At 44.8% G+C, this 11,624-nt stretch overlaps 1 protein-coding gene across 1 annotated transcript; it reads left to right on the top strand.

Moving 5' to 3' along the window:
- Positions 1–7,949: 7,949 nt before the first annotated feature.
- On the top strand, positions 7,950–9,083 carry BHLHE23 (basic helix-loop-helix family member e23). Its single transcript, XM_082272409.1, has one exon. The coding sequence runs from the start codon at positions 8,092–8,094 to the stop codon at positions 8,704–8,706; it is 615 nt and encodes a 204-aa protein (XP_082128535.1). The 5' UTR covers positions 7,950–8,091; the 3' UTR covers positions 8,707–9,083.
- The last annotated feature ends 2,541 nt before the right edge of the window (positions 9,084–11,624 follow it).

The following is an 11,624-nucleotide window of genomic DNA, read 5'->3' as shown; positions in this document are numbered from 1 at the left end:
ATCCATCACTCCTCCCTTCCCCATGAGCTGTAAACGATCTCGGTAGTATAGTTTGAAAATCTTTTTGCACTTTTGTCCTACTAAATTGCTGAAGGCAGCTGCCACTTCTGCCTACCCCTTGGGCTGGCCCTGCAATAAAGGAACCTCAACTGCATACACTGCAGAACAGGACTTTTTATTCTTATAGAATAGGTGCAGGTATTCCCTTCCTCCTTCTGAGTCACCCCTTGTCTTCACCCTCTGCCCACCTCCGAGCACTGCTCTTTGGTTCCACCCCCTAACCACATCCCAGTACCGCCCCTTTTAGAGAATTGAGAATGGGTAAGTATCATTTTGTGGTGCTAAGTAATTTGTATGGAATTTATTCATGTGAACAAGAAAAGCAGTAAAAAAGATCCCCTGCAGCCAGCAACAATAGATCTCCCAGCAACAATAGATCTCCCAGCGACAATATATCTTCAAACAACAACAGACACCCCCTACCGCAACAATAGATCTCCCAGCAACAATAGATCCCCTTGCAACAATAGATCCCCCAGCAACAATAGATCCCCCTGCAACAATAGATCTCCCAACAACAATAGATCTCCAAACAACAATAGATCTTCAAACAACAACAGACACCCCCTCGCAACAATAGATCTCCCAGCTACAATAGATCTCCCAGCAACAATAGATCCCTCTGCAACAATAGATCTCCCAGCAACAATAGATTCCCCAACAACAATAGACCTCCACTAGCAACAAAAGACCACTCCAGCAACAATAGACCTCCACCAGCAAATAATAGATCCCTCTGCAACAATAGATCTCCCAGCAACAATAGATCCCTCAACAACAAAAGACCTCCACCAGAAACAAAAGACCACCCCAGCAACAATAGACCTCCACTAGCAAATAAAGACCACCCCCACAACAATAGATCTCCCAGCCAGTGGCGGCCCGTCCATTGGGAGGGACCCGTCCAGAGGGAGGAGACGCACGGTCGGCCGGAGGAGAAGCTCAGCCATCCGGGAAGGAGGAGGTAAGAATGTTGGCTGTCCTGTCGGCCATCCATCCCGTGGGGGGGGGGGGGGGGTGCTGGATTTTCCTGCTGGCTGGCCATCCCGCGGGGGGTGTGGGTTTTGCCGCCCCCCCATATTATCATGCACCAGCCGCCACTGCTCCCAGCTACAGTAGATCTCCCAGCAACAATATATCCCCCTGCAACAACAGATCTCCCAGCAACAATAGATTCCCCAACAACAATAGACCTCCACTAGCAACAAAAGACCACTCCAGCAACAATAGACCTCCACCAGCAAATAAAGACCACCCCAGCAGCAATAGACCTCCACCAGCAACATAAGACCACCCCAGCAACAATAGACCTTCACCAGCAACAAAAGACCACCCCAGCAACAATAGACCTCCACCAGCAACAAAAGACCACCCCAGCAACAATAGAACTCCACCAGCAAAAAAAGATCACCCCCGCAACAATAGACCTCCACCAGCAACAAAAGACCACTCCAGCAACAATAGACCTCCACAAGCAACCAAAGACCACCCCAGCAACAATAGAACTCCACCAGCAAAAAAAGATCACCCCAGCAACAATAGACCTCCACCAGCAACAGAAGATCACCCTAGCAACAATATAACCCTGCCAGCAACACTAGATCTACCAGCAGCAAGCAAAAATAGACTCCTCCTTCAACAGTAGATTCCTCCCAGCAACAACTGACCCCCCCCCCCCCCAGCAACAATATACCTCCCCCCACAACCACCTATCCGTGCGTCCGGCCCCCTAATCTGCATCCGGGGAGCCGGACGCAGGGAGTTCAATGGGTTTTTTTTTTAAATCACCTGATTAGAGCCAGAGGCTCTAATAGGCTGCAGCAGAGGGTGGACCCCATTGTGTGACAATAGCTAATGAAAATTCGCTATTGTCACACGGATCCTCCTCCTGGCCAATCAGGAAGCGGGTCTGAGACCCGCTTCCTAATTGGCCGAAAGGCAAACCCCATGCCTTTGGCCGAGGAGGAGGCGGGAGGACTGAGGACTCGAGGAGACGCGGGGACTGAGGAGAAGCCGCCGCTGAAGGTAAGTGCACTGGTCTTGGGGGGGGGGGGGGGGGGGTGCTTGGCACGCACGCTGGTCACACTGCATTGAAAGGGGGCACGATGATCTCTGTATTGAAGGGGGCACGCTGGTCTCTGCATTGAAGGGGGCGCGCTGGTCTCTGCATTGAAGGGGACACGCTGGTCTCTGCATTAAAAGGGGGCACGCTGGTCTCTCTGCATTGAAGGGGGCACGCTGGTCTCTCTGCATTGAAGGGTGCACGCTGGTCTCTCTGCATTGAAGTGGGCACGCTGGTCTCTGCATTGAAAGGGGGCACGCTGGTCTCTGCATTGAAAGGGGCACGCTGGTCTCTACATTGAGAGGGGGCACAATGATCTCTGCATTGAAGGGGGCACACTGGTCTCTGCATTGCAAGGGGGCACGCTGGTCTCTGCATTGAAAGGGGGCACGCTGGTCTCTGCATTGAGAGGGGGCACGATGATCTCTGCATTGAAGGGGGCACGATGATCTCTGCATTAAAGGGGGCACGCTGGTCTCTGCATTGAAGGGGCATGCTGGTCTCTGCATTAAATGGAGCACGCTGGTCTCTGCATTGAAGGGGGCACGCTGGTCTCTGCATTGAAAGGGGGCACGCTGGTCTCTCTGCATTGAAGGAGGCACGCTGATCTCTCTGCATTGAAGGGGGCACGCTGGTCTCTCTGCATTAAAGGGGGCATGCTGGTCTCTGCATTGGAGGGGGCACGCTGGTCTCTGCATTGAAAGGGGGCACACTGGTCTCTGTATTGAAAGGGGGCACGCTGGTCTCTGCATTGAAAGGGGGCACGCTGGTCTCTGCATTGAAAGGGGGCACGCTGGTCTGTCTGCATTGAAAGGGGGCACGCTGGTCTCTGCATTGAAAGGGGGCACACTGGTCTCTGCATTGAAAGGGGGCACGCTGGTCTGTCTGCATTGAAGGGGGCACACTGGTCATTGTGCATTGAAGGGGGCACGCTGGTCACTGTGCATTGAAAGGAGGCACGCTGGTCACTGTGCATTGAAAGGGGGCACGCTGGTCACTGTGCATTGAAAGGGGGGCACGCTGGTCTCTCTGCATTGAAAGGGGGCACGCTGGTCTCTCTGCATTGAAAGGGGGCACGCTGTGGTCACTCTGCATTGAAAGGGGGCACGCTGTGGTCACTCTGCATTGAAGGGGGCACACTATACCTTGATTACTGAAGGCCCCTTTCACACTTTTGTGACCTCAAAGTCACGCAATTTTTTACAGCGTTTTTTTGCCGCAAAGCAATGCCTATTACAGTTTTCTGTTTGCCCCTGTATGTAATACAGAATGTATTACATACATTCTGTGCTATAGGTGTCAGAACTGCATTGCCCCGCGTTCCTACTGAAAAAAGCCCTGCGGTAGAGTGAGAGGAAGGTTGCACCACTACAGAGTCATGTGACAAAAAGCAACAAAGTCACCCAGAATCATTTTAAAAAGTTTGTTAAATCTGGCTGCAATGGGTTATATAAAACTCTAAATATAAGTAAAGAATTAGACACAACACCGCCGTAATATTTAAAAAAAAAAAAATAAATAACTTACTCATTTTACTTGCTGCCTGCAGTTTTTAAAATGACATTTGCATTATGCATTATATCCAGTAGATGGCGGTGCAGGGCAGGATTTCATTAGTCTGTACAGATGAGTTTATATATATAGGAATGGGTTCGTTGTGCAATCTCCGAACTGTGCACACATTTGTTTACTATTCAAAGAGTTGGACAATTTAGAAATCCATTTACTAAATTGCACAGATAGAGAAAATGGGCATGGAGCGCCAGGAAAGAACCAGATTTTCCCCCAAAAGTAATGTTTAAATCTGCAACTTTTATTAAAATAATACATGGTGATCCCTCAATGAAGGTCCTTGTTCAGGTGTTTCATGTTATAGTCCGACAACCCTCTGTCCCTGTCTCTCCAATGTGCTCCTGTGTTGTCACTCAATGCTACACAATTACTTTGCACCTCTACTTGAAGCTACTGGAAATGCTAGTTGCCTGGCTATCTTGCTGCTGCTTTGCCTTCAGACATTCTGCTTCTTTGAATCACTGACCCAAAACATGTAGATAAATGAGGAAGTCTGACTCCATTTTTTCTTTTTTTAACAGATGGACTCTTCTCCAACTAAATGTTAGACATAGCCATGTAACCAGTATTTTTAGGATAAGGTGATCATTGTCAGTCTCTCACATTTCCACAATATTGGGTGAACATTAAACTTTTAATGGTCCTGTGTCATATTTCTTGTAGCATTTCTGTTGTGATTATCCACAGACTCTTTACAGCCCCTAATGGTGTTAAACATTCACAATGCTCTCTGTAGGCATATATGATTTTTTTTTCTAGGTTGTACAATGGTATTTATGTGAATTGATAGTGCTGATGTGTACCTTACTGATTGGTGTGAAGTGTAAATCCTATTAGGATACAGCTCTGAAAGTGTTAAATTAATTTCTCTTTGTCACTAGCCACCCCCTGAAATTCCCCCAAGACAATATAGTGTTATATAAGCAGTCTCCCCCATTTAATGTCTTCTACTGTGCCTGAGATAGGATCTCTGCAGGGGAGACAGACTGCCAGGGGCACATGGAACTCTTATATCCTAAGCTTGGCAAAGGCAGAGCCATCTCCTGAGACTGCAGGGGGGAGTGGGGCAAAGACCGACATCCTGTATGGCTGGCACAGGACACAAGTAAAAAGGTTGCTGGTAGTAAAAGGACTGGGACTTCTGGGTAAAGTAGTGTAGGTTCAATAAGATACCCTGGCATTATCAATAGGAGTGGGAATTCTTTACAGGATTTGGGTACAACCAACACTAGGGCTGACAGCAAAGAGAACATTAGCTGGTAAGACTGGCAGAGGATGGTCCATTGCATAGCTTGGCATTGACAAGTATATTATTAATATAACTGACATCCTCAACAAGGTTTGGGTACAACCAACACTAGGGCTGACAGCAAAGAGTACATTAGCTGGTAAGACTGGCAGAGGATGGTCTATTGCATAGGTTGGCATTGACAAGTATATTATTATTATAACTGATATCCTTAACAAGATTTGGGTACAGCCAACACTAGGGCTGACAGCGAAGAGTACATTAGCTGGTAAGACTGGCAGAGGATGGTCCATTGCATAGCTTGGCATTGACAAGTATATTATTAATATAACTGACATCCTCAACAAGGTTTGGGTACAACCAACACTAGGGCTGACAGCAAAGAGAACATTAGCTGGTAAGACTGGCAGAGGATGGTCCATTGCATAGGTTGGCATTGACAAGTATATTATTAATATAACTGACATCCTCAACAAGGTTTGGGTACAACCAACACTAGGGCTGACAGCGAAGAGTACATTAGCTGGTAAGACTGGCAGAGGATGGTCTATTGCATAGGTTGGCATTGACAAGTATATTATTAATATAACTGACATCCTCAACAAGATATGGGTACAACCGACGTCTAGGGCTGACAGCAAGGAGTACATAGGCTGGCAACAAACAATCCATTAACTGATAAGACTGGCGGGGAACAGTTCATTACACAAACTGGCATTGATCAGTTTGAGGCTGGCAGGCAGTGGGCAGCAAGGCTGAGGCTCTGATTGGACATTTTCTGTACAGTGAGGCTGAAATGTTATACATAGCCATGATGACATCTATAGTGGACTTCTGAACATAGAACACATGATCTGGCAGCAAACAGGGTGAGACTCTCAGATTGGCAGGAGACTGTCCCTTACACAGATTGGTATTGATCAGCAAATGATTTTGATGGTGGCAGGCAGTGGGCAATAGGGTTAAGCCTCTGACTTGCCAGAATATGTACAATGAATCTTAAAGAGGGCATTCTGAGCAAGACGTGGCTGGGCATAGAACACCTAATCTGGCAACAAGCAGTGTATTTGCGGGTAAGACTGGCAGGAAACGGTCCTTTACATAGACTGGCATTTATCAGCAAATTATTCTAAGACTGGCAGGGAGTGGGCACAAAGGGCTGAGCCTCTAATTGGTCAGTAATTGTACAGTGAAGCTGTAGGTGGGCATCTGAACAAGAATTGAACACTGGACATTTGGGCTGACAACATACTAGCATTAGCTGGTAAGGCTGGCAGGGAAAAGTCAATTACACAGACTGGCACTGAGAACCATAAATTATCTTCAGGCAGGCACTGGACTAAGACTTTAATTGGGCACTAATTGTACAGTAAAGCTAGAAGTAAGCATCTGGGTATAGAACATTTGATCTGTCAGCAAACAATGCATTAGCTGGCAGCAGAGGACGGTCCATGACACAGACTGGCATTAATCATTAATTCTTCTCAAAATGGCAGGGAGTGGGCACTAAGGTTGAGCCTCTAACTGGGCACGAATTGTATAGTAAAGCTGGAAGTATAGGCACCTGAACAAGACTTGGGTATAGAACACTTGGTCAGTCAGCAAACAATGCATTAGCTGGCAGCAGGACGGTCCATGACCCAGACTGGCATTGATCAGTAATTCTTCTCAGACTGGCAGGGACTGGACACGAAGGGTGAGCCTCTATAGTCTATTTGGGTACTAACTGAACAGTAAAGCATCTGGGTATAGAACACTTGATCAGTCAGCAAACAATGCATTAGCTTGTAGCAGAGGACGGTCTGTGACACAGACTGGCATTGATCAATAATTCTTCTTAGACTGGCAGGGGGTGGGCACTAACTGTACAGTATAGCTAGAAGTAGGCATCTGGGTATAGAACACTTGATCAGTCAGCTAACAATGCATTAGCTGGCAGCAGAGGACGGTCAGTGACATAGACTGGCATTGATCGTTAATTCTTCTCAGACTGGCAGGGGGTTGGCACTAATTGTACAGTAGAGCTAGAAGTAGGCTTTTGGGTATAGAACACTTGATCCGTCAGCAAACAATGCATTAGCTGGCAGCAGAGGACGGTCCATGACACAGACTGGCATTGATCAATTTTTCTTCTCAGACTGGCAGGGACTCGGCACTAAGGCTGAACCTCTGATTGGCCAGTGGGCAGTAAATGACAGAATAGGACAGCATATCACCTGGTGATGCTGTGACAGTAGGCAGTACCTAGAAGGTTGGCAGTCAGTGGAAGAGTGGACAAGGAAGAGGGGGGCAAAGCAGTGACGTTGGCAGGGGGAAGGTGAGGCTGGCAGGGTAGAGCAGTGCTGTGGGCAGAGAATGATATAGAAGTGTGACTGCAGGGTAGAGCAGTGCTGGCTGGCAGTGGGCAAAGGAAGACACAGAAGGGGGCTGCAGGGAAGGGCAGTGGGCAAGAGGATCTAGAAGGGGCTGCAGGGGAGATCAGTTTTGCCTGGCAGTGGGCAGAAGAAGATCTAGAAAGAAGCTGCATGGGGAGATCAGTTTTGCCCGGCAGTTGACAGAAGAGGATCTAGAAGGAGGCTGCAGGGGAGATCAGTTTTGCCCGGCAGTGGGCAGAAGAGCATCTAGAAGAAGGCTGCATGGGGAGATCAGTTTTGCCCGGCAGTTGACAGAAGAGGATCTAGAAGGAGGCTGCAGGGGAGATCAGTTTTGCCCGGCAGTGGGCAGAAGAGCATCTAGAAGAAGGCTGCATGGGGAGATCAGTTTTGCCCGGCAGTTGACAGAAGAGGATCTAGAAGGAGGCTGCAGGGGAGATCAGTTTTGCCCGGCAGTGGGCAGAAGAAGATCTAGAAGGAGGCTGCAGAGGAGATCAGTTTTGCCTGGCAGTGGGCAGAAGAAGATCTAGAAGGAGGCTGCAGGGGAGATCTGTTTTGCCCGGCAGTGGGCAGAAGAGGATATAGAAGGAGGGTGCAGAAAAGAGGAGGACATAAAAGGGAAGACCAGCCTGGCAGTGGGCAGAGGAAGGCATAGAAGGGTGGCACTGGCTCCCTAAAGCTTGCAGGATTACAGCCTTCCTCCCTCCCTCCCTCCCCCTCACCCTCCTCCTTCCATGTCTATGTGAGCCTGGGCTGCTCACTTGGCTGCACAGGGGATGGATGAGATGAAGTCAGTCGCCGCCGACTCCTACCTGTCCCTGGCACAGAGCTACGGGCATAGCTTCTACGGCGCCCTACGCGGTGCAGATCCTACGCGCAATTACGCGGCGCCTCCGTCCATCGACTTCAACCCCAACTCCCGGGACAGCAGCGACGAGCAGACCGGGGACGACGAGGACGGCTACGAGCAGAGCAAGAACGACAACGACGGGGGCAAGCTGGGCAGCAAGAAACCCAAGGAGCAGAGATCCCTAAGACTGAGCATAAACGCCCGAGAGAGGAGGAGGATGCACGACCTGAACGATGCCTTGGACGGCCTCCGGTCCGTCATCCCCTATGCCCACAGCCCATCCGTCAGGAAACTCTCCAAGATTGCCACCCTACTCCTGGCCAAGAACTACATCCTCATGCAGGCCCAGGCTCTGGAGGAGATGAGGAGGCTGGTGGCATACCTCAACCAAGGACAGACCCTGACCACCAACCTGCCTCCCTTTGGACAGTCCTCTGTGTACCCCTACCCTGGCACCAACGTGCCAACGTCTCCTGAGAAATGCACAGCATTCCCTGGTGCCACCTCAAGCCTTTGCAAGCACTGTACAGACAAACCTTGATGGACCTTCCCCTCCTTCACCCATCTTTCAGGACTTTTCTTTTCTCTCTCTTGCCACCCACTTCTCAGGACACTTGGTAAAACAAAAACAAAAATTCACCCTCTGCCTTTGCTGGGATCTGGGGGGTCATGTACTGTGCCCCATGTTATCTTGCTTCTCTTCCTTTTATCCATGGTGAGAGGAAGGTTTCCATTGCATTGAACATTTCTACAGGTCCACCACTTAGGACTTCAACACAGAAGATTCCTTCCATTTAAAAAAAAGTCTGGATTTATGATGGAAACAAAAAATAATAAATCAGACAGCTTTCAAAAAAGTTGGGTCATGTTTTCTTCTTTCTCTGGCAGAATCTGATTCTTGTATTTTATTTACAGAATGTGGGCTGGAATTATTATCATCATCATCCTCATCCTCATCATCAATACTAGTAGGCTTGCCATACATGTTCAATCCTTTTTTCCAATTTTCCTTTAGATTTACCTTAAACTATGTAGTGCAAGGACCTGCCTGATTGGATACAACTGAAAGTTCTTTAGTTTGTTTGACCTCATATTATATGGTTTTTGGTAAATCTAAAGGAAAATTATACAAAAAAAATGTAACATGTATGGCCAGCCTTAAATGATTAAGTGATGTATTTTTTAAATGTCAAGATTTAAACAACTGTCTTTGCTTGAAGTATCCTTCAAATATTAACAGTTGGGTAAAACAAGTAAAAAAAAATTGCATAAAGAAAATTAATTTGTATTTATGTAATAAATAATAATATAAATTAATAATAAATTCAGTTGTTTTTTGCAAATCAGTTGGTTGTAAATGGCGTTACCATCTTGTATTTTTGAAGGCTACAATTTGTGTGCAACAGCAATTTTATAGGCACTTTAAGCTGGCTACACATTATAAAATGTTCTTATTCAATTTCCTTTAGATTTACCTTGAACTATGTAGTGCAAGGGCCTGCCTGAGTGCATACACATTGAAAGTGTTTAGGTTTGACCTCATATTATATGGTTTTGGTAAATCTAAAGGAAAATTGTATAACGTGTAGCCAGCTTTAAGCATTGATATACCCAACAAGGGCACCCAGATTGGGGATTTACGTTTGACTCCATTGGTCGTAAATAACAGATTTCATATTTACAAAAAAAAAAAAATGTTTATGAGTACAGTTGTTTTTGCAAATCCGTTGGTTATATATGGTGTTACCATCTTGTATTCGTATTTTTGAAGGGTACAACTTTCGTGCAACAGCAATTTTAGAGGGACTTTAAGCATTGATATACACAACAAAGGCGCCCAGATTGGGGATTCACGTTTGACTCCATTGGTGGTAAATAACAATTTCATATTTAATTCATATTTACAAAAAAAAAAAGGTTAATTTGTGGCTAAATCTCCTTGCCTGGCTTTATTGAAGGTTAAATGGTAAAATGTTGCATCCCAGACCTTGCATATTTGTTTATAGAAAATGTATGGTTGACCCAATCAGTGGAAAATAACATTTAATCAATGCGGGGGAAAAAACAAATTTTATATTTACAAAAAAAGAAAAAAAAAAGTTCATTTGTGGCTGTCTCCTGGTCTGACTTTATTAAAGGTTACATTGTTGCTTGGTGAGATTTTGCAACCCAGAACTTGCATATTTGTTTAAAGAGAAAACATATAGTTGACCCAATCAATGGGAAAATACCAGTTTTAATATTTACAAAAAAAAAAAAAAGTTAATTTGTGGCTAAATCTCCTTGCCTGACTTTATTAAAGGTTACATTGTTATTTGGTGAAATGTTGCATTCCAGACCTTGCATATTTGTTTATAGAAAATATATGGTTGACCCAATCAATGGAAAAAAAAAAAAAACAAATTTAATATTTACACAAAAAAAAAAAAAAAAAGTTAATTTGTGGCTAAGTCTCCTTCTCTGACTTTATTAAAGGTTACGTTGTTACTTGGTGAAATTTCTGCAACCCAGAACTTGCATATTTGTTTAAAGAGAAAACATATGATTGACCCAATCGGTGAGAAAATAACAGATTTAATAATTAAAAAAAAAAAAAAAAAAGTTAATTTGTGGCTTAATCTCCTTGCCTGGCTTTTATAAAGGTTACTTGGTGAAATGTTGCATCCCAGACCTTGCATATTTGTTTATAGAAAATTTATGGTTGACCCAATCAGTTGGGGAAAAAAATGTAATATTTACCAAAAAAAAGTTAATTTGTGGCTAAATCTCCTTGCCTGACTTTATTAAAGGTTACATTGTTACTTGGTGAAGTTTTGCAACCCAGACCTTTCATATTTGTTTAAAAAGAGAAAACATATGGTTGACCCAATCAGTGGGAAAAAAACAGATTTAATATTTACAAAAAAATAAAAAAAAAGTTAATTTGTGGCTAAATCTCCTTGCCTGGCTTTGTTGAAGGTTAAATGGTGAAATGTTGCATCCCAGACCTTGCATATTTGTTTATAGAAAATGTATGGTTGACCCTATCGATGGAAAATAACATTTAATATTTAAAAAAAAAAAAAAAGATTATTGGTGGCTATATCTCCTTGCCTGACTTTAAAATGTTACATTGTAACTTGATGAAATGTTGCAGTCCAGACCTGGTATATTTGCTTATAGAAATTAATGTTGACCTTAAAATGTTACTTTTTTAATACCTTCAAAGTACTAGTCATCTGGTTATTGGGTAAAAGCCACAATAATTGTTAGCTCTGTATACTAGTACCCTATTCTATATAATTTTTTATTATTCTATACACTGAAATGCAGCTGTTTTGTTAACATCAAAGGGTGAGTATGGCTTTACTTAAAAATCAGCTAGAAGGTTAAAAGAAAGTCATATCAATGTTATACTATTCTGTTTCTGACGATCGCCCATCCCGGAATATTCTACTGTCTTGTTATAAAAAAGACTTT

This window comes from Pelophylax lessonae (assembly GCF_965119305.1).
Source record: "Pelophylax lessonae genome assembly, chromosome: 11".
Lineage (NCBI taxonomy): Eukaryota > Metazoa > Chordata > Amphibia > Anura > Ranidae > Pelophylax > Pelophylax lessonae.
Note: the sequence above shows the minus strand (reverse complement) of the source record. Positions and strands in the feature narration are given on the sequence as shown.